Below are 23,343 nucleotides of genomic sequence, written 5' to 3' on the forward strand. Positions count from 1 at the left end.
TTTTCAGTTTTCCAAAATGCCAGTCCTTTATTGGTTTGTATAGTTAAAATGTGTTCAGAGCCTCTCCCCCATTCCAACTCCCTCTAATAAACATTTAACAGTTTAACGTTCTACTTGACTTTAAAAAATTACAGCCAAACATGTATAATATTCGGATCTTGCTTTTCACCCCACACCAGCACTATGGATTGCTAAGAGCCTAGCACACACAATTTATCTCCTATTTTGTCCTTATTATTGCCTAGTGCTGTGTCCATCTTAGGTGTCTCTCTCCACTCCCCAGAGAGTAGCTGTTTTCTGTGCTCCCCCAGTCATGCAAACATTTCCATTGTTGAACCCACTGCACTCAATCTTAAATTATAGATTTTCATGTGTATTTCCTTTACCAGGAAGTGAATTCTTCAGAAGCAAACATTTGGGTTTAGAGAATCTTTTTACTCCTTTAATTTTATTTTTTATTTTTATCAGAGTTATACATGCCTGTGATTTAGGATCAAATAATTCTGTAGAAGGCTTGTTAAGTTTTACAATGAATCAGCAGAGACTGTGACTCCAGTCTTTCCCTTACCTTGTTCCCTCCCCTCAAAGGCAGTCATTTCATCTCTTTCAACTGGTTATTTTGGTATTTACCTTCATTTCTCCATATAAAATGTTTGTATTGCTATTTCTTGATTTTTCACTTTTAGGCATTACCTATTGACTTCACTTAATGGAAAATGAAGATTTAGCTCTTCTTCCTTCTCCCAACCCTTCCGCCACCCCCACCACACTTCCCATCCCTTTACCTGTCCAATCTAGTTATATTGTACTTAAAAAAAAAAAGATTTGTGTTTACTTCATCATTACCAGGTAAACATTACTCAACATGTTGGGCAAAAATAGTATACTATGATTCCTTCTCTTCTGCTCAGCTTTCTGTTTTTCCTGCAGTTAATGATTATCTTATTTTGGCTTATTCTTCACCACTAAGTCAAACCCAAACTTCTTAATGATTGTTTAAATCTCTCCCTCCAGAGATTTAGATAGATGAGGTGTTCTATCAGTTTCACCTTTCTGAAGGAGTCTCTTCTGGAGCCTTCTGACCTACACCAATCGATGTCGAGTGCACAGTTGTTGTCAGGGCATCATACTTCATTTTTCCCCTGTGTTAGATCTTCTGTTTCTTATATCCCATGTCTCCTTTTTTCTTTGTTTAGTCTCTCATTTTAGTGAAGCACAACCTCCAGTTGCTTCCTGAGAAAGGAGAAGTAAATAAAAGGGAAATTTTTTGAGATCTCGAATGTCTGAACATACCTTTATTCTTTGCCCCTAGTTGATTGGTAGTTTACTACTGATCAAGTATAGAACTCTAGTTTGAAATAAATTTGCTTTTGAAATTTGATAGAATCACTCCCATGTCTTCTAGCTTTCTTCGTGACTGCTGAAAAATGGAAAGATATGCTGATTCTTGATCCTTTGTTGGAGATCGCTTTTTCTCTCTGGAAGCTTAAGGTTGTCTTTTTGCCCCCAGTTTTCTGCAGTTTCAAAACGATGAGCTGTGGGGTGAGTCAACTTTTACCCATTGTGCTGGGCACTCAGTGGGCTCTTTCAATCTGGAAACTCATGACTTTTAGTTTGGGGAAATTTCCTTGAATTGTTTTGTTGATGATCACTCCTTCCCTAACCCCAGTTGCTTTTTTCCTTTGGAACTCTTATTTTTCAGATTTTTGGCCCCCCTGGAGTGGTCCTCTAATTTATTATTATTTTTTCCTGTTTTTCCTTTTTTTGTCCTTTTGCTTCTTTTCCCTAGGATATTTCCCAACACTTATCTTTCAACCTTTTCATTGAGTTTTTCATGTCAGCTATCAGATTTTTTGGTGTCTGAATACTCCTTTTTAAATATAATAGTATCCTGTTATTGTTTTATGGTTGCAATGGTATTTCATATCTGAGAATATTGATTTTACATATAATATATATGTATATATACTGTCAACCTACACAAACAGAAACCAGCTTAAGAGGCAAAGCATTTATTTGGGATCAAAGAATTGTAATTTAGGGAGCACAGATGCAGGTAGAAACCCAAATAGTGTCCCGATTATAGGAGAGGGGCTCAAGGTTTGTATGGAAAAAGGGAGTTGTATTTAAGAAGAGTTCATTGGTGCTAGATGAGATAAGACTAGGTTTGTACTTCATAGATTGGCCTGAGGTTCAGTCATCAGGCAAAAGGCTAGACTTGTACTTCACTGATTGGTTCCATCAGTTCTTACAGACAAGATATCCTTGTCCTTACTGACTTCTTTGGAACGTTGGTGGTTTGGTCCAGTTCGGAAGATAAAGGAAACAAGACATGCAAGGCAATTCCTCTGAAATGACTGCTCTGGCTCTATTTTAGTATGGTTCCACTCATGTCATTTTTCACAATAGACACATTTTAAGTTTTCTCCCCACTGAATGGTTTCTATTTCTTCTAAGGGTTGCTCACCTCCCCCCTCACCCCCGCCCCCCGCCGCCACTTGTTTTAGTCTCTATGCTACCTCCTTCCATGGTTGCTTTTAAAGTTGGTCAAATCCCTGAGTCCTCTACCTACCTCTTGCTGGCTGTCAGATAACTTTACCTGACAAAGAACAGGTGTTTTTGGGTCTCTGCACTGTGCAAAGTGCACATTAGATCCTGAGTCCTTTTCCTCCATTCAGCTCCAAGAACGTTTACAACCAGATCTGCACCCTCTAGGCAGGAAACTGAAGGGTCATCTCCAGTTGAATCTGATCATCCTTAAAAGCAAGATCCAAAGATAATGACACAGGAAATTTCCCAACGAAACAGCCCCCCCCCAAATTACATTAAAGCTAGTCAACAAGGCCCCTCACACTCTCGGAACATCTGGGATAACATCTAAAATACAAATTGAAATGATTCATGATTAAGCTCAGCGTGGAAGGAGAGATACCTTCAAGCTCCATCATTATGAGCCCCAAAGAGGGTGGAGGCTGTTTCATCGAGGTTGGGAAGGACCGTCCCCCACTTCCGGAGCGGCGACGCCCCCCGGCCGGCAGGGGGAGCCACTGCGCACGGCCGGCGACGGCGCGGGCAGGGCCTCTCTGGGAGGAGAGGAAGAAGCCAGAGAGACGGCGAGCGGAAGTGGCGGTGGCGCTCAGTCCTGCAGGCTCCGAGGCGGGGCTGGTGCTGGTCGCTGGCGGAGCTGGACCACGCAGGCCACGCTGGCTGCGCATGGAGCCGAGGACCCGCGCGGAGGTGGGATGCTCCAGGCCGGCGAGATCGGCGAGGCGCCGGCAACCCCGGTGAGGCGGCCCTGGTGGCCCGGGGAGGGGACCCTGGTGGTCCAGTGAGGTGGCACAGATCTCCGAGGGGAGATCGTCTCGGTGAGGTGACCCTGGCGCCTGGGGACATGGTTCCTGTGGACCGGGGAGGTGGCCCTTGCAGTCCTGGTGGGGTGGCACAGACCTGCGAGGGGAGGTAGCCCGATGCGGTGGCTCTGGCGACCCCGGCGAGATGACCCAGATCTCTGTGGGAAGGTGGCCCTGGCGACTGAGCAAGGTCACTCCAGGGGTCCTGGGGAGGTGGCAGTGGAACTACCACTGCCTGCATCAGACGGCCCTGTCCTCTCGGGAATGCCCCGGGGAAGGGGTGTGGGAGCTCGCGGTCCTCCGGTGGACGCCCCCCGGGAGCCCTGTATGAGTGCCATCTGCCACTTCAGTCTTAATGGGTTTGTCACACCTCTTCTCCTTCCAGTGCTGCTCTGAAAGTGGCGAGGAAAGGAAGAACGTCGAGCAGAAAAGTAAGCAGACCCCAGACACCGTAGCACTTTCTACGGAGCCATCTCTCCCAAACTCAGCCTTCCAGGGTCTGCATCCGAGAAGAGTCCTAGCCCGTTGTCTTTTAGATGAAGTACCTTTTTTCTGTACAACATACTTGCATAGTATCAAATACTGATTATCATTAAACACCTATTTTTGTCTTTCTAAAAGGGTAAACTATGGGATGATTTGGAGAAGAGCTCTTCCTGACCCCTGCCCTGTGCAGGGACTGGTGTGGTTTCACTGGAGTTCTGCCTGTCATACCGGCTTCAAAACACTTGGGGAAGGAAGCATCACCTTATGAAGCCTCAGGAATTTGGAGGGGCTGATGATCTAGGAGAGATGACCACCACCTTAATGGGGTTCAAAGGAGTCAAGTGATAGTTGTTGTACTTTACCTTCAGTTAGTTTGCAGTTAGAAGTTGATCTGGGAAGAGCACGAGGGATAACTTGCTTCTTGGATCTTGGACTGGACAAGGAAGAGGGAGAAGGTCAACACCTGCTCTTCCTACCTAGAACAGGAGCGGGTGTCAGTGATGTGGACATTTGTCGTTTTGCTTTAATAAGCTAGGCATGGCAGGCTTTTGGAAATTAAGGAACCTTGAGGGGTTTTCGAAGTGAAATTTATTGCGGGAGGAAGGGGAAAAGCATGTGACAGCTCTTCCATCGGAGGATTTGGGGTTCTACTGATCATGACCAATAGTCGGGAATGAGTAGTGATAAGAGAAGAGTGCCTCCCTTACCACATTGGCTTTAGGAGTTAGGCTTGCCCCTGATGTTGCCTACTGACATGCTCTGTCTCAGAAAGAAAGCTCTAGGTAGTCCGCAGTGCTTGACAATCATCGCTGCCACAACTCAGCTCCTTTTCCTTAAAGAATTTGAGAGTACCCCATATCTTTCTGTTTAACCCTTCCCTTTTCCACCTTTGCCCTGTTCACATGCCCAGGAAGTTGATGCCTCCTGAGCTATCATTTTAGTAAAATGATAGATGCAGACTGTAGACTTTGTCCTTGTCCTTTCTTTAGTGGCATGGTCAACTTCTTTGCAAGTAGGAGTGCTTTTTACAAAAAATAGAGAAAAAGAGACACATGAAAATTTCCCAAATCAGCAGTGTGTCATTTTGAAGAATATCATTGCATTTAAATGGTTATATCAGAAGAGTGTAATTTAAAAAAGAAATGAAGATAGAATTGACTTCCTAAGCTAGAGCAACTTTAGCATTCACAGAACATTCCTTCTACATGTAGCCCTGTTTCTGTGTGTCTGCAGATATACCACACAACTTACCTGTTTTATTTGAGATAGAGGAAAAAGAAGACGTTGTGACTCCAGTACATAATAGTAGATGGATTTCTGTATAATGAAGTTGGATGCAGACCGGCTGGCTCTGCTCACATTTGAAGAAGAAGGAAATAAGAATATTGGGTTGAGAGTCAGGGAAACATGGATTTTAGTCCCATTAACAACCTTTGAATGTGGGCTGGGCAAATGTTAGAATTTGTGGTTGGGAAGTTGAAGCGTAGACTTAGACTAGTTCTGGTTCTACCTACCAGTGGGCTACTGGTTCTCATAGCGTATGAACACGCTTTTAATTCTTATACGGCCAATAGACCAAAGGAAAATTTGTTCCTTAGGGATGGGGGAGAGGAACATACCCAGTATTAAACATACTGCTAGATATTCTGTTAATGTTTACATAAATAAATGAAACAATAGCTGATAGTTACACTTTGCATTTAGGCATATCTTTATTTAGATAGTCCTATTTTCATTGTAGTGGAAGGGACAGTTGTTTTAAAATGAGGCCGATTCTAACCTCTTGCCTTTCTCTCATTGCTGTTTTCTTAAAACTTGACTTTGGTGAAGAGCCGAGTTTTGCGGCCAGCTCCGAGGGAGAACTGAGGGGAAGTCCAGCCAGGGTTGCTCTCCAGGAGGCTCTGGATTGTTCCCCAGCTTTCCCTCTCATGCAGTTACCATAATCCTTGTAACTACGTACATGCTAGTACAATCAAGCTTTTAATTTGTTTGTAAACTCACCGTCCATGGTTTGTTTAGAGGGAACCGAATCCTTTGGGCACCCCTGAGGTAGAGAAAAGCTCTGTGTGCTCAGGTTTATTCTAGTGTTTGGTTGCTTGCTCTTTCTCTGGGGTCTTATTTTATAGCATTTGTATTCATTTGGAGATCAATGGCTATTCCCCTTACATTTTTGCATTATCTGGGCTTTCTTCCCCCCAGGTACTGCTCAAATCTAGGGAGATTAAGCCCCTGTGTATGGAATAATTCAAGTTGTGGGCTCAGTAGAGTTTAGCATATTTTTGGTTGTTGTTTTGTTTTGGGTTTTTTGGGGGTAAGATTAGCCCTGAGCTAACATATGCTGCCAATCCTCCCCTTTTGGTTCTGGAAGACTGGCCCTGAACTAACATCCATGCCCATCTTTCTCTATATGTATGTGGGATGTCTGCCACAGCATGGCTTGACAAGCAGTGCGTAGGTCTGCACCCAGGACCCAAACCGGCACGTGTGAACTTAACCACTGACCATTGGGCCGGCCCCTACTTGAGCATGTTTAATGTCAGAGAACTTAGTGACTGCACAGTGAAATGGAGTTCTGTTACACCAAGTTTGACCCAAACTTCAGGTTTCCTAAACTTCTCCAGGAAGGAGGAAGCCGTGAGTAACCGAAAGGGGATCACTTCCATATGGAAGCAGATACTTGAGAGGGAAACAGTGTATCTTAGCGCCCTGGGGTGGAGTGGAAGGAGAAAGCTAATGGCAGCGACTGTGGGTCATGTCACTCCCGCCTTCTTTGCCAGGAGGCTGCAGTGGGCCTGCGGGTTTCTCTGCACTTCAAGGCACGTTCAGAAAGCCACCCGGGCACAGAGGTCAGCAAAGGGATAGCTAGAGATGCTCTGGAAAAGAGGAGCCGTGCTGTCAGTCCACAAATTTAGGACAGTGGGAAATAGTTTAATTGCTTTGAAGTGGATTGTGTGTTTACTAGAAATTTGTTTTTTAGTGTTTTGTTTAAACATAAATTGAAAATTTTTTATTTATATATTTGAAGCTTGTGTCACTCCACAGTGAATTAGAGGTAACTTAAAATGCTTAGTGATGTCTTAAAAATCTGGATGGTGGAAGAAGGTACGGATTCTTGCGGAGTGAAAAACTGGCTTTGAAATATAAGAAATGATGGATTTCCAAGCATGCAGTAAGGAGTAATCTCTTTGGGAAATTTCACTAACTGGGGCGAGAGCAAAGCTCCCCAGTGTTCGTATTTTCACTGGGCATTGTTAGCTCTGCTATAGGAAATGTCGCCTCTGCCACCACTCTTCTCAAGAAATGGCTTCAGGGTGCTAAGTCACCTGTTTTTGTCACATTTAATAAGTCCAGCCTTCGTTTCATCCAAGTCTAGTTTGTTTGCCATGGAAAGAGTCTCACTTTAGACTGTACAATTTAAAGGTTGCATCAGGCATTTTGAGGTTTTCCCAGTAATTTGTGTTTTCTCTCATATTTCCTTTTTTTTCTGTTTCTGACATGGACATCTTTGTACAAAGGTATTTGAAGCTTATAAAACTTTTTATTCTTACATAAGGAGGAGTTTTTATTCATTGGTCACCATTTTGGTTTTTTTTCATATACTTGAAATCTTTAATACTATTTTTTTCTTAGCATTTTAAAACCAGAGTCCTCCTTTGGTTTTATTCTAGTCCATACCATCTGGTTCCTTACGGACTTTGAAATTATATTACTAATTTAATAAGAACTGCATCAATAACTAATCAGATTTGACCTTTTTTTCCTCAGTAATAAAATAGATTCTTAAGATACAAGGTCTTCGGGAAAAGTTTAATATCTATTTGTAACTGCTTTGTCATGCCAACGTCTGTTGAAACCTGTAGTTACTAGGACCGACTAGGAATTTTTCCTTCACTCTGAATTTCCTCAGCTCAAGCATTTTGTAGTATTTGATTGATAGATTGCTTTAAGCTGTTCATTTAGGTATTTGTGTGTGTGTGTGTGTGTGTGTGTGTGTGCATATATACAAAAATATATATATACACAAATACAAAATACATATATGCAAAATATACATATATACATAAATATATATACATATATACAAAAATATATATACATATATACAAAATATATATACACACAATTATTTTTAAATACACAATTATATTTTAAATATATACACAAAAGTACCCAAATGAATATATTGGTGTACGTATAGTATGTGTGTGTATATATGTATATGCATATATATGTACACTATAGATACATTCATTTGGGTTTCTTTTGTGTGTGTGTATATATATATTTGTATATACATAGTACACATGTATATACACAAAAATACCGTATATAGATAGTTTTCTTTAAATGATTGACTTTGGAAGGTAGATGTATTGCCTTGTATATCTTTTCTATTTCCCTTATCTCCGTAGTACTTAGTGGTGTTGAGTAATTGTTATTCTTTCATTTTAGGTGACTTAAATATCGCAGCTCTTGTTGGAAATGAACAAGTCGGTGAAGGTACAGATAGTGGTGGTCTCTCTTCCTATGTGTCTGCATTTATAGAGAAGGAAGTTGGAAATGACCTTAAATCTTTAAAGAAACTTGATAAACTCATAGAACAGATGACAGAAAGCAAAATGCAATTGGAAGAACAGGTATTAAAGCTCATTGAAATAATATCAGCAGTATCCTCATTACAATTAGCGTAATGTAAACATAATCATTATTATACAGGGAATTTTGAAGATGGGCTTGTGACAAATGGTCTAATCATTTTAAACTGTTTAATAGGTTTTAAGGGGCTACAGTGTGCTAGGTATTTGACAAATTATGTAAAACACAGAGTTCCTGCTGATATGATTATGTCTTGAAAACATAAGGATTGCTAACATTTTAAGTAGCTTTTTATACAATGACTTTTAAAGTGCTTTTACAAGTACATAATTTGATGGTATACAAAAATGTTATAACACCATCATTCCCAATTTTTTATATATGCACTCATAGGGAGAAAACATGAGAAAGAGTATAACATTATAATAATGGTTATTTCTGGGTGGTTTGTTAACAGGTAATTTATTTTCTCCATATCATTCTGTATTTTCAATTTTTTTCTTTTTACAGTGAACATATTATTTAAAATAATGTTTTGAAAACCCAATGGCTACAATCTTAAAGGAATAAATGGGTCCCTGTATTTGCAGCAGTGTGTTTGTCAAAGATAAATGATAAATGTATTGTGTAGCTATTACATTTGGCTGGGTAAACTCTGCTTGGGTATGTTGGTGTGTCAGCCCCGGGCTGTCAGTGATCTTACGTTTTCTCATCCCAGCACCTTCGGCCTCCACATCTTCCAGTCTTTCCACCACGTCTACTGCTAGTCCCTAAGTTTAGCCCAGCCCCATCCTCCTCTTCCACCCCTGTGGGCAAGTTCTGGGCTCTCTTGGAGGAAATCACACAGCTGAGTGGGTGGATGCCAGCCCACATGTGTGTCTTCAGCCCCACCTGATGGTCCTTCCATGGGAGGGTTGGCTCCTCTCTGCTTCCCTCAGCTCTTCTGCCGGATTCTCTCCAAGACAGCCAACCCCACCTGGCCATTCTGTCCTTTGCTTTTCCCAAACAGAAAAATTGAGGCCATCTAGCCGGAACCTATTAATCAGTCTACCCTACATTCCACAAACTTATTTGCAACCGTTTCTAGTTCTTAATTCAGCAGAGGATCAATCTAAGGCAATTCTTGTGCCCCATATCCTGCCTGCCACCTCCGTGAACTTGCTTCACTCCATAATTTCATCCCCTACTCCTCAGCCAGGCCTGAGCCCTCGGCATATGGACATAGCCAGATCTTTTCCTTAAAACCTAAACAAATGAAAAACCCTCCCCTCATCTTTCAGTAGGTGTTCGTGGCTTCCTTTTACTGTTAGGCTTTTTCAGAAAGTCATCTTACTTTGTCTCTATCTCCACTTCCTACTTTGCCGTTTGCTCTTTGACCCACTGTAATCAGCCTTGTTTCCCTGATGACCATGGAAGCTTTTGCTGAAGTCCCTAATTAAACCTTAAATTCAGCTTGTCTGGAATTGTGCTGATGCATGTCTTAAAATACTTCTCTGTCTTGGAAAATGGCACCACCATCTGCCTGTCATTCGGGCCTGAGACCTAGGAGCCTCCCTAGGTTGCTGCTCATCATCCTTACTCTACCCCAGCACCAAGACGTTGGAGTTCTGCCTCCCTTAGTGTCTCTGGTGGCCACCCCTGCTGTCCACCTCAGTTCAGGCTGCATTGTCTCTTGCATTTGATGGTAGTTTCCCCATCTTCTGTTTTATTCATGCTGTCACAGTAACTATCTTTTTTATTCCTTACAGACATTTCTTTATATGAGAATAGGCAAATATATAAAAAATATAGTTATATAGTTAACTTTTATGTATATGCAAGCATATATATGCTTAACTTTTTATAATTAATGTAGTATAGTACTTGTTTATCAATGTATATAGATCTCTCTTTTTTAACAGTTTTATCGTTATTCAAATAATTTATTTAACCAGGCCCTTATTGGTAGATGTTTTTCTGTTTCTAGTTTTTGTTATTACAAATAGTATGAGAATAAACATAATTGTTTATCACATTACCTTTCTAGATCATAAATCTGACTAAACTAGTCCCTTAGGAAACACTCTTAATGGCTTCCCATTGTCTGTTGGATAAAGCCCACGTTCTTCTAAGGCACAAGATGCCCACTGTGATCTCCCTGGTCTCTACCTGTCCAGGCTCGCCTCTTCTCTCTGCATTTCTTTGAACTGTACTCTTTGCCCTACTTACCTCCGAGCTGTTCTCTGATCATGGCCGCAGTATTCCTTCTGCCTGGAATGCCCTTTCCTTTCAAGGTTCCCTAACAAATTCCCACCCATCCTGCAAAGGTCTGTGCGTGAGCAGTGCAAGCACAATTGCCTTGCGCCTCAAAACCTTGCTACTTGAAGTGTGGGGGCTTGTTAGAAATGCAGAGTCCCAATTCCTTCTTCGAACCTCCTGAGTCCAAATTTGCATTATAACCAGCTCTCAGGTGCTTCAGGTGCACTTCAGGTCTGGGAAGCACTGCCATGGTACACCCTCGCACCTGGCACGGCTCTTTTATTGCATTAGTTCCGCTGTTGAACTTGTCTGCTTACGTCTCTCTCCTCTACCAACTGAGCTTACGGGCAGGTGCTGTGTCTTATTTATCTGTCTGTCCCTAGCCCAGTGCCTGGTACAGAGTAAGTGTCTAATCAGTGTTGATTCAAGTTAAAGTTCCCCTATAATCTTCTTTATATTGTGCTGATGCCTAATATTTGTGTATGTTTTTCCATATGCTGTAAGAAAAATTCCTTTAATAAATCCCATATCTAAAGGCACTACCTGGATATCATCTTACCAAGTTAGTGGTTCTCAGCTTCAGTCAGAATCACCCTGGGGAACTTTTGCCAAATGCAGATGCCCAGACTTCTAGAATCAGAGCTTCATTTGTTTCTGAAAGAAAGTAATGAGTAGATAAAGCATGTAAGTGTTCTGGCTGGACCCTAGAAAGTCCTGAGTGTCATGAAGGCAGCTCCAGAATGCTTCCAGGCCAGTGTGACAGGCCCCTCCCTGCACATCTCTACACACAGCCTTTCATGTGTAGGTTTGGTTGGTATAGGATGCAGAAACCACACCTTTCTTTTGAAGCTTTTAATTGACAATTTTCAGTTCTATTAGGACAGACATGTATTTGGAAGGTAATGAACTAATAAGGTTATGAAAATTTTATCTGATTGCTGCCGATTTTTGTTTTTGTTTTTTGGTATGATCAGGTACTTACAATTTCATCAGAAATCCCTAAAAGAATTCAGAGTGCCTTAAAAAATGCAGAAGAATCAGAGCAATTCCTCCATCAGTTTCTGGAGCAAGAAACTCATCTCTCCAGTTCCATTAACAGCCACTTGCTGACCGCACAGCCCTGGATGGAAGATCTTGGCGCCATGATTAACCAGATTGAAGAAATTGAACGGCATCTCGCTTACCTTAAATGGATTTCACAAATTGAAGAACTAAGGTAAAATGGGCCTCTTTGTTCTCGTAATTATTATTTTCCTCTGAGGCTCTGTCTTAGAGAGTGTATGCATGCCATTAAATAATTGAGTTAATTAAAGATTGTAATAATGTAATTTTACCAGTTGTTATGAAAATAGCATTATGATAATGATTCTTTTCCTTTGTTGTGAATGAACATAAACTTTTCAGGGAGCTTAATTTGCATTTGAAAGAGAGTAATCTAAGTAAAAATTTTAAGTCCTATAGTTGTATTGTGAACACATGATAGGAACCGTTATTTATAATGCCACGTTAATAAAACAGCCCCTCAGTGTGGTAGTATTCCTCTTGGCTTTCACTTTATAGAGATGGTCACAATGAAATGAATTACTTTCCCTATAATTTAAATTTTTTTCAATGGGTATCATCCAATAAGAGCTGCACAATATTCTTAAGTGAATAACAGTTTTGTTACTTGTGGGGAGGGAAAAAAAGAAGTACTTGCTTTTGAATTGAATACGTATTACTGGTGGTTGATTTTGAGTGTCTGGTATTGCCTTTCAAGCCAGCTAAATTAACCTTTCTGCCTAGATTGGCAGCTCATTTGGTGTCTTGATATAGTCCCCCAGCCCCTCCAAACTGTACTGTTGCATCCTTGCTTTGTTTTCACTCCTCTTGCTTCAAAGCTGTTGGCAAGCATTAATGCTGTCTGAAGACTTAAGGGAGAAAAGTCATCCAAGAGTCTTAGTGTCCCATTTTAAGTATATCATAGTCACTGTATTTTATGTTGGAATTATTCTGAACTGTCTTTCAAGTTTGCTTGGCCTTGTTTTGCAGCGATAATATTCAGCAATATCTGATGACCAATAATGTCCCAGAGGCAGCCTCCACTCTGGTGTCAATGGCAGAACTGGACATCAAGCTTCAGGAGTCATCTTGTACTCATCTTCTTGCTTTCATGAGAGCCACTGTTAAATTCTGGCATAAAATTCTCAAGGACAAGCTTACAAGGTCGGGAATTTACCGGTATTTCATGCTAATTGCTTCAGATGGATATTTGGTGATCGTTTTATTTTGCTGATGTGTGTGTGTCACTTTTCTGTTACAGTGATTTTGAGGAGATCCTAGCACAGCTTCACTGGCCATTCATCGCCCCCTCTCAGTCTCAGACTGTTGGCTTAAGTCGACCGGCCGGTTCCTCTGAGATATACAGTAACCTGGAGACATTGTTTTGTCAGCTTCTGAAACTACAAACCTCGTATCTTTATTGGAGTTAAAACTTACTAAAATTTATTTTTTTCTAGAGTGGATTTATGGCTAGAGAGTAAAACTTTTTGAAAGTGGCTAAGAAGCCAAACGGGAGTACTGGGTTTGGACTTGATCTGTCTATGCCCATGGAGTGGTAGATTGTTCTCTTTCAAAGTGGATTGCATGTAGGTGGGAGGGCGTGGATCAGTCTGAAGTAGATGATGGACACGAGTTTGCATCACATATAGGTCTCTTGGGACAATAGAAAAAATGGGCAATTGGGAGGAAACCTTAGTGACTTAGTGTTAATTTAATAAAATCGTTACTTGAATGTGTTCCCCTACTGCTATTCCTTATTTTAGGAAAGACAGATTAATTCCAGTAACATTTTCATGCGCTTTTTACTGAAATCTTATGTAAAGTTGAATTACATATTGTCTGTATCATAATTAATTTTACTTAGTATCTCATATAATTGTTGAATAAAAAAGTATGTGTATATATACTACATACACACACGTATGTATATATGCTTTAGATTCTTTTTCCTTGATTTGACTATGTCAGAGATGAATTACTTACTGAGCCAAAACAGCTTCCAGAAAAGTACTCTCTTCCTGCATCGCCTTCTGTCATCCTGCCCATCCAGATTATGCTGACTCCCCTTCAGAAGAGGTTCAGGTATCACTTCAGAGGGAACCGGCAGACGAATGTCATAAGCAAGGTGTGCTTTGCCGACTCTCGTCCTTGGTTTTTATTAATAGCAGATGTTAAGGGTTTTTATACTTTTGCTGGTTTAACTTAAAATCTGGTTCTGTTCACATTTCTGTTTTTTCTCTAAAGAGCTAAATTCCTGTTGTGTCACTGCCCTTTATAGACCTATTTTGGGACCTGCGTTGATGTGTTGTAGGAATCAGCTCACTCATTAGCACATCATCTGACCAGTTTCTCGAGTTTCCCCTGGCGTGTGCTGTAGCATTTGCTGTGGCATTTTTCACAACTGGATCCATGTTTCACTGTGCTGATCGCTCCTTTAGGTTTATCAATGTGTCAGAAACAAGTGAAAGTCAAAAGAGAGGAGAGCATTAGCTTTTGAATGGAGGTGTTGATGTTGAAACAGTTTGTAGCCGTGCCGGGAGAATATGGCAATCAGTGATGGGAATGGCTTTGAGGAACTCATCCGACGTTTTAGTTGAGGGACTGTGCCATGTATATTGAGCACATTGTTGAGCATTTTCTTTAATCTGACCTGAAAAACAATCGTAGGCGTTTGTTTTCAATGAAATTTGATTTTGTTGAGAAGTATAACCTTGTTTGTTGCCTGTGGGGTGCAGGGGCCAGGGGGCGGATCCTGCCTCGTTTATCCTTGAGTTTTGCTGCATCTCATGCAGGGCAAGTAGCAAAGGGGTTCAGTGAGTGTTTTGGGTTAACTGTTATTAAATGCCAGCTTCCAGCCGGCATTGTGTGTGGCATACAGAAATGAGCCTGTAGGCTTTATAGAATTTTAAAGAATGCAGGGAAAGGCAGTTATGTTTGCATAGGAAGGGCCAGAGTGGCATGGATCTCTGGTTCCTACATTCAGCTTGTTCTTTTGTACTTTGTGAGTCTCCTCCTTTTCTGGATGGTGTGTTGGTGGAAAGAAGAGTGGAAGCAACTAGTGAGTAGTGAGTGAGACACAGCCGTAGACCTAGAGCTGTAGGGAGGCAGTCATAACTTGGGGTGAGAAACTTGGGAGTCACGCTGGCTCCTTTTTAGAGTGTGGTTCCTGTGGTCCCAGTACTCGTCGTCAAGCCTAAACTGCACGGCCCCTGAGGTTAGAGACCGCCCCTTGTTCGTTTTTGCGTTCCCTGCATGTAGCACACGGCAGGCGTTTACCATTCAGTAAATGTATCTGAGTCCCTGTCCAACAGAACTTTGAAGGCCTATAGAAGTATCTCTCGGGATGATTTAACATGCCTCATGCTTACAGTTCCTTTTCTCTAATTATACCTGTTTTAAGGCCTGTGCATTTTTTGTAATGCAGACCAGCCACATTTTTTTCTTAATTTTTACCTTTTGAAAAGAAAAAGCCGAAGAAAATAATGTTTAAAAATTATGTTGGATTGTTATTTTAAAAAAAACAATTTAAAGGCCATCACTTCTTTGTAATTCTACTCATCATTTCACGTATTTCTCAAGTGCTAGGTTTTAAGTATATGGCATTGGATATTTATGAGTTTATTGACTTCAGCCACATTATTGGAATTTGTTGAGAGTACATTGGGAAACATTGATTATTAAGCCTTGCGTGAGTTTTAAGTTCAGACTAGGAATTGTGCTCTTACACATAGGAATTTTCAACTAATTTTTGCAAGTGCTGTGTGTGTACAATTAAATAGAGCCATTTAATTGTAACTTTCTAGTTGGAATGACTTAAGAATTCAAACTGTTCTACCTCCTTCCTTAGCCTGAATGGTACTTGGCTCAGGTCCTTCTGTGGATTGGGAACCACACTCAGTTTCTGGATGAGAAGATTCAGCCCATCTTAGACAAAGTCGGCTCTGCGGTCAGTGCAAGGGTAAGAGGCTCAGTGCCAAGCACTCCGGTCGGAGTTGTATGTGTCCGCGAATAACTTGTCGTCTGCGTTACCTTGTGCTTATGCATGTCTTCTAGCTTGAATTTTCCCGAGGCCTTGTGATGCTGGTTCTTGAGAAGTTAGCTGCTGATATCCCTTGTCTGCTCTATGATGACAATCTCTTCTGTCATTTGGTGGATGAGGTGCTTTTGTTCGAAAGGGAGCTCCACAGCGTTCACGGCTATCCTGGCACTTTTGCTAACTGTATGCACATTCTATCAGAGGAGACCTGTTTTCAGAGATGGTTGACTGTGGAGAGAAAATGTAAGTGCTCACGTGGCCGGAGGGTGGGGAGAGATCTCTCTTTTTGTGTATGTTACTTTTTGGCATTTTTCTCCTCCAGTTCTGGGTAGACGCTAGAGCCATCTAAATTGTTCTCGGTCAGCATGTACCACATTGCCTTCAGAGGTCACCTTGTTTTCTTTTCTTCCCATCAAATTTCAGTTTTCTTGGAATTGCACTTTACATGTTTCCACACCGGAATATTCAAGCCAGTAGAGAATGTAGTTAACTGTTTCATAGATTTTACAGACAGTATTTCTGCTCTTGGTAGAATGATTTTGGGTGTAGTTACCTAGTCAGTATGAGTATTGTGAAGATTTTGGGTGGGGGTGGCAGGGAGAAGTAAAGCATCTTGTTTAACCCTAGGATAGAGCATGTTAAATATAGTACAACTAGTAGGAGGTTGCAGATTTGTTTATTTTTAATAGAAAAGTCATCATTCCTAAAAAATTGTGAGTTGAAAAATTAGGAATGAGTGTAACTACTTAATTGACATGATCCTTTTCTCTGCTTATCAGTTGCTCTTCAAAAAATGGACTCAATGCTTTCATCAGAAGCTGCCTGGATATCCCAGTATAAGGACATCACTGATGTAGACGAGATGAAAGTTCCAGACTGTGCAGAAACTTTCATGATGCTACTCTTGGTTATAACTGGTAAGTATAAGTGTCTTTTTTTTAAAGATTTGCACCTGAGCTAACAACTGTTGCCAATCTTCTTCTTTGTTTTTTTGATTGTTTTTTCTCCCCAAATTCCCCCAGTACATAGTTGTATATTTTAGTTGTGGGTCCTTCTAGTTGTGGCACATGGGATGCTGCTTCAGCATGGCCTGATGAGTGGTGCCATGTCCATGCCCAGGATCCGAACCAACGAAACCCTGAGCCGCTGAAGTAGGGTGCTCACACTTAACCACTCAGCCACAGGGCTGGCCCCAGTATAAGGTTTTTAAGATACAACTTTGTTTTAAAAGTACTGACCCTTCACATGGTACTTTTTCAAGTAGTTCAACAAAATTAATATTATAAAGTGGTTATTATAGTATCTTCAAATTCAGCATCTGTTTTGGCAGAACTCTAGCACAATCTTCTCGCTTTTGGATTTTTAAAAATTTAAGTAAGATGTTAAACATTGGTATACATGAGGGGAAAATTCCTGAATTGTTACGTAAAAACAATTAAATAGGAATTTAATTGTATTACCAGACTGCTCTTGCCATTCCGTTTACGTGTCTTCAGCACATGGTGATTGACCTAAATTTTAAATATTCTTCATCTAGATATATCAAAGACTGCAGAAGAGTCAAATAATAAAGTGACTTTAAGGATTGGAGTAGTAAGTGTAGGAATGTTCTGGCCGGAGGTGGCCTGGCAGCCTCCAGCCCTGGTTGGTCTGTGGCCGTCCACATCGCCCACTGCAGGCCTGCTGTTTCTCCAGGTGCCACTGAGCCCTCAGTGCCGCCGTCCTCTGTTGTGTCCATTTCTTGGGCCCGTCTAGTAACCTGAAGAAGTGTCATTGCAGCCTAGTCAGTAAATAATTCCATATTCTTCACTGTGATAAAAATATGGAAAACACTAAAACACAAAAAGTATGTAACCTATAACTCTGTCATGGACAGGACCAAAAACCTTCCTGTGTCTTAACTCTCTCCACAGACAGGTATAAGAACCTTCCTACGGCTTCTCGAAAGCTGCAGTTCCTGGAGTTACAGAAAGACTTAGTAGATGATTTTAGGATACGATTAACGCAGGTGATGAAAGAGGAGACGAGAGCGCCCCTCGGCTTCCGATACTGTGCCATCCTTAATGCTGTGAACTATATCTCAACAGTCCTAGCAGACTGGGCAGACAATGTCGTAAGTTAATGTGGTTTTATGTCAATAACATAGTAGTTGTTTGAATAATTTTACCTTTGAAATGTTGAATCTGTAGCCAGCAAAAATATACTTTAGGCAGAATAACAAGCCAAACTTAGGAAGTGTGATTAAAGTACACAGTTTTCTCAATTAAGTCTCAAAAGGTTAAATACTCCTAATAGCTTAATCATCGGAAAAGAAAGACAACCTTTTTCATGAAATAGTTGTTTACAGAAAGAACCTGTTTCCTCTTTACACTTTATAGATGGGAGATATTCATGTATGCTAATTGCTATCTCAGAAAAACCTCAGATTGAATAATGGTGTGAAAATCAGTAAAACGCAGGACTTTGACAGAAATAAAATAAAAACATTTGATACCTCTTGAATGCCTTCAAAACATGACAAATTATGAAGAATCACAAAAATAGAAACTGTTTTTTTAACATTTATTTTTCTTAAAAAAATTATTTAATGTTTTGTTTATTTTCAAACATATACAACAGTAAACAGAGTAGTCAAATGAACTCCCGTGAGCCTGCCACCAGCTTCTTGTGCCAGCCTGTTTCAGTCCAACCTTTACACCTCTCCTCCACCCCTCACGCTTGATTATTTTGAAGCAGATCTCAGGTATCATATTTCATGGTAAATATTTCAAAATATAGCTATAAAAGATAAGACCTCCTTTTAAAAAAAATAACCACAATACCATTATCACATCCAAAAAGTTAACTAATTTCTTATGTTGGGAGGTATGTGTTAAATAAATCTAAAGATCAAAACCTTAGGTCCAGTGACCAAGCAGGGCCTTTTACCTCCAAGAATTTTACTTTTCCTTCTTCTCTCCATGCAGATTCTATGTGCTGACAGATTTGGCTTGCCTAAATATAATGATTAAGTAGTAATTTATTTTTACTCTTTTTATTTTTATTTATTTATTTATTTATTTTTTTGAGGAAGATTATCCTGAGCTAACTGCTGCCAATCCTCCTCTTTTTGCTGAGGAAGACTGGCCCTGAGCTAACATCCGTGCCCATCTTCCTCTACTTTATATGTGAGACACCTACCACAGCATGGCTTGCCAAGTGGTGCCATGTCCACACCCGGATCCGAACGGGCGAACCCCAGGCCGCTGAAGCGGAACGTGCGAACTTAACTGCTGCGCCACCGGGCGGGCCCCTACTCTTTTTATTAATCCAAGGCATATGTTGGTTCTCAGTGCTTCTGGTAACTGGATTTTCCAAGATATACTTCCAGCCAAAAGTGAAGAACCTTAATTAGCCTTTATAGGCTTAAGATAAGTAGATTACTTCCTTTGGATGTTGTAGGCAATAAAGGGATCTCAAGGGCCCCAGCACCCCCTTGACGGGTGCCCTCCGGTGAGGGATCACTGTTCTAAGATCAGCAGCAGCTGAGACAAAGTCCGCTTGGGTTTTTACCAGCGTGTCCCATGACGTAGGTTTCATGGTAGAAAGCATTAACAGACCACAAAATTGTGAAATATACATTAAATGGTGAAAAGTAACCATACTGAGGATAATGAATATGATGATACATTATAAATGTAAAGCATAATATAAGTGTGTCATAAATGAAAATGGACAGGAAAGTAAAACAACAAAACAACTGTAATTTTAACTAAAGACTTAAAAATAACACTTATACAATGTGATAAAGTGGAGTTGAAAAGTTTGAGTTAAATAGAAAGATTGTCTGCAGATTAGCGATAAATTCAGGGTATACTAAGGAAAACACAATTTTCGAGTGTGTCCAGGTGAGGCACAAAGATGGACAAGGTAAATTAATTTAAAATTTCTGTATATCGTCAAATCTTAATGCAATAAAATAAAAAATAAAAGCAATAGTCAAATACTATAGTCAAACACAGACATTTAAAATATTTAATGGCCCCGTTAGGGAGGAAGTCTAGAAAACATGAAAAGAATGTATTTTAAATTATGAATTTATGATAACTGTAGTATACTGCTAACGTATTATATAATTAATTTTGTTCTATATAGAAAAAAATTATGGTGTACATCTAAAGCATTGTATAGAAGAAAATGTATTCCTTTACTGTGAAAGAAAAAACAAAACAGTCCTTATCTTAAATACCGGGTAATAAGCCAAAATAAATAAGAAAGGAAAATAAATATACTAATAACAGATATAAACAAGATAAAAATCTGATAAACAAGATCACAGTTTATTCTAATCTAGACTCTTTGGCTGTGACTTAGTACAATTATTTAATGCCTTTTTTCCTACAAAAATGTTAACTGAAATCCACATGCATAATATCGTTCTGCTGAGCAAGCAAAATAAGACAAAATAATTATTTCAAAATAATTATTTCAAGATGAGTATAATGTAGAGCATAATGATCATACATTTATCTTTCTAAAGTCACCTAATCAGAACACATTCATTCACTGTGTACTTTTGTGTGTCTTGTTCCTAATTTTAGTAAGTACTTGACTCAGCCCCCACACGGCTCCATTCTCTGCTAAGCTTTTTCAGTTGTATGGAACAAATAGTCATTCTTGATTCTTGTGCCAGATGATCGAATAAAAAACTCATTCAGGGCCAGCCTTTTAGCTTGAACGAAATATTTGTGGAACATCATTAGCTACTTTACTCAATGCTGTAATCTGTTAACAAAGATGAATTGGCCATCGTCCCTAGCCTTAAAAAATTTTTAATGTGATGCTGAATTAACTGGGTCCGTCTGTCAACAGAGATGTCAGATTTTAGAATCTTCAAATCATGAGTGAATTCTGTATGCTAGTTTGTTGTTATGATACAAATTCTATTTAACATCAGAAGTCCTTTAGTCATCTTCACAGTCCTTCTGTGTGTGAATAATTTACATGAAAATCAGTAAGGCTCTTCTGTTACATGGTTAGAAACGGGAAGAGTGGACAGAGGTCTCCTTCCATTCATTTAGATTCTCTGCTCATAGCTGTCTGTCCATTGCAGATTGCGCCAAGCCTCACATGTCCATCCGTGCAGAATTGGGGATTGTTCACTGTGGATGATAGAAACCCGACTCCTGGCCTAAGTGGGAAGTGCGGTGGCGTGAGGAAGTGAGGGACTTGTGTAACTGAGAGGGTTAGGCCCGGCTGCTCTGAAGTCGTTCGTTTCTGGCTTCTTTCTCAGGCAGGCTCTGGGAAGTGTGGCCATCAGTAGCTCCAGGCCACATAGTCCATCAGCTGTCTCAAAAGGACAGTCCCTCTTCCATGATAGTTCGAGCAGAAACCACGGTGGCCTCTGCCATGTCCATCCCTGAACAGCTCCTAGTGTGGCCAGACCAGTTCTCTATTAATGGACATTTAGGTTGTATTTAATCTTTTGCTAATTATCCACCGCATTGTTTTCCTGTAGGGCAGAAAGAATAATACTAATTCTACCTAAAATACACTATAAAAGTGACATTTCAATTTTCTTAACTCATGTCTGCTAGATTTCCCACACCTCTCAATCCGTCTAGAAAAACTGAGTACTTGAAGTATGTTAGCCATCAGGGAAATGCAAATCCAACCACAATGGTACACCACTTCCTACAAACTAGGATGGCTGTAAGAAAGACACAGGAATTGTTAGCAAGGACATGGAGAAATTGAATCCCCACGCACGGCTAGTGGGAATGTAAGATGGCGCCGTGCTGTGGAAAAGAGTTTAGCAGTTCTCAAAGGGTTAGACATAGAATTACCATATGGCCCAGCAATTCCACTCTTAGCTGTATACCTAAGAGAAATGAACACACACCTCCACACAAAAACTTACACACAAATGGTCATAGCAGCGTTCTTCATGATAGACAAAAAGTGGAAACAACCCAAACGTCTATCCACTGACGAATGGATATGTAAAACATACAAATCCATATAAGGAAATACTATCTGGCAATAAAAAGAAGTGAAGTACGGATACACGTTACAACAGAGAGGAACCTTGAGAACACACTAAGTGAAAGGAGCTAGTCACAAAGAACCGCGAACTGTGTGACTCTGTTGATATGAAGTGTCTAGAACAGGCAAACCCGTACAGACAGAAAGTAGATAGTGGCTGCCTGGGGCTGGGGCGAGCGGCGAGACGGTGGTGAAGAGCGCAGGGTTTCTTTCTGGGGTCAGGAGAACGTTCTAAAATTGGTGATCGATGCACAACTCTGAATACACTAAAAGCTTTTAACTGAGTGAACTTATGTATACTGTACTGGAGTGAATTGTATGCTTTAAACGTGTTGACGTCCTGTTGCTTCCAGTTCTTTCTTCAGCTTCAGCAGGCGGCGTTGGAGGTCTTCGCGGAGAACAGCGCTCTCAGCAAACTGCAGCTGGGACAGCTGGCCGCCATGGAGAGCTCCGTCTTTGATGACATGGTCAACCTGTTAGAGCGTCTGAAGCACGACATGTTGACCCGCCAGGTAGACCATGTTTTTAGAGAAGTTAAAGATGCTGCAAAATTGTATAAAAAAGAAAGGTGAGTCCTCTGTATTTTCTTACAAGTCAGCTGTCAACTCCAGTTTGGGGAAACTGAGAAGATGGCACCTGCAGGCACATTTCCACGGGGTTGACATGGCTGAGTTTGGCCTTCCCCGGTGCAAGCTTGTAACTGTTTTTGATGGAAGTCTTTCTAAAATATATTCAGACATTCTTAATCGGAATAAACTGATCATAATTTAACCTTCAGGTGTGTCTGTATATACAGAGAGCTGGCGTATGACATGGGGTTGAACGGCCTAGCCTGTCACCCATTTACAAAGTAAGGTGCTCCTGGCCGACTCTGCATGCCTACATTGGGCAGTCTCTTCCACCCCATGATGCCCTGTGGCAGTCTCTGTGACCTCCGCCAGACCGGGAGCTCTTTTGGAGCAGGCAGTGTGTGTCTGTCCTGGCACAGTCCCTGTCACACAGATTCCTTATCATCAGTTTGGAAGTATTATTAGTCCCTGTTTTGCTGAAAATTAGAGCATAAAATTAGCTGATGTCTTAAAGGCTAATACAGTTTATATTTTAACTGGTTTTTAATTGTAGCTATATTAAAATCTTGAGACTTAAAACAAATTTAGTCTGTCATCCTCATTAAATAGAGGATATTTAATTGAGAGCTAAAGTATAAATATGGTTATATTTATTTTCTGAGAGCGCTTTTAATGTTGAGCTGTACATGTTTTCTTCTCCAAATGCCCCAGGACAGGACACTTGCTCAAATTTAACGTGATTTGTTAAATTAAGTGATGAAAAATGTTCTAGTGGCAATGACGGTGCTACAGGCAGTGCTGTTTCGTTCTCTCCAGATGGCTGTCCTTGCCGTCGCAGTCAGAGCAGGCAGTGATGTCCCTGTCCAGCTCGGCCTGCCCGTTGCTGCTGACGCTGCGAGACCGGTTACTGCAGCTGGAGCAGCAGCTTTGCTTCTCCTTATTTAAGATTTTCTGGCAAATGCTTGTAGAGAAGCTGGACGTACACATCTACCAGGAGGTGAGT

The 23,343-nt window shown here is 40.7% G+C and overlaps 1 protein-coding gene and 1 long non-coding RNA gene across 7 annotated transcripts in view; one reads left to right on the forward strand and one right to left on the reverse strand.

Moving 5' to 3' along the window:
• LOC102147354 (uncharacterized) lies at window positions 1–3,080 on the reverse strand. Its single transcript, XR_001380538.3, has 3 exons — window positions 2,933–3,080; window positions 2,573–2,756; window positions 1–1,233 (listed from the first exon to the last, which is right to left on the reverse strand). It is a non-coding gene; the product is annotated as an uncharacterized lncRNA (long non-coding RNA).
• RINT1 (RAD50 interactor 1) overlaps window positions 2,897–23,343 on the forward strand; it is a 22,413-nt gene continuing 1,966 nt past the window's right edge. The window contains exons 1-13 of one of the 6 annotated variants that reach the window (XM_001914893.6): window positions 2,897–3,284; window positions 3,736–3,781; window positions 8,289–8,473; window positions 11,645–11,886; window positions 12,702–12,875; window positions 12,973–13,122; window positions 13,680–13,836; window positions 15,559–15,669; window positions 15,765–15,990; window positions 16,527–16,664; window positions 17,661–17,860; window positions 22,125–22,339; window positions 23,157–23,337. In XM_001914893.6, coding sequence (XP_001914928.4) covers window positions 3,243–3,284; window positions 3,736–3,781; window positions 8,289–8,473; window positions 11,645–11,886; window positions 12,702–12,875; window positions 12,973–13,122; window positions 13,680–13,836; window positions 15,559–15,669; window positions 15,765–15,990; window positions 16,527–16,664; window positions 17,661–17,860; window positions 22,125–22,339; window positions 23,157–23,337 — 2,067 coding nt within the window. In that variant the 5' untranslated portion in view covers window positions 2,897–3,242. Of the gene's footprint in view, window positions 3,366–3,735; window positions 3,782–8,288; window positions 8,474–11,644; window positions 11,887–12,701; window positions 12,876–12,972; window positions 13,123–13,674; window positions 13,837–15,558; window positions 15,670–15,764; window positions 15,991–16,526; window positions 16,665–17,660; window positions 17,861–22,124; window positions 22,340–23,156; window positions 23,338–23,343 lie in introns of those variants that run through there. The other 5 variants (XM_023638854.2, XM_070265419.1, XM_070265420.1 and 2 more) reach the window with 5 other exon arrangements.

The sequence above is a fragment of the Equus caballus genome, chromosome 4, assembly GCF_041296265.1.
Source record: "Equus caballus isolate H_3958 breed thoroughbred chromosome 4, TB-T2T, whole genome shotgun sequence".
Classification (NCBI taxonomy): Eukaryota; Metazoa; Chordata; class Mammalia; order Perissodactyla; family Equidae; genus Equus; species Equus caballus.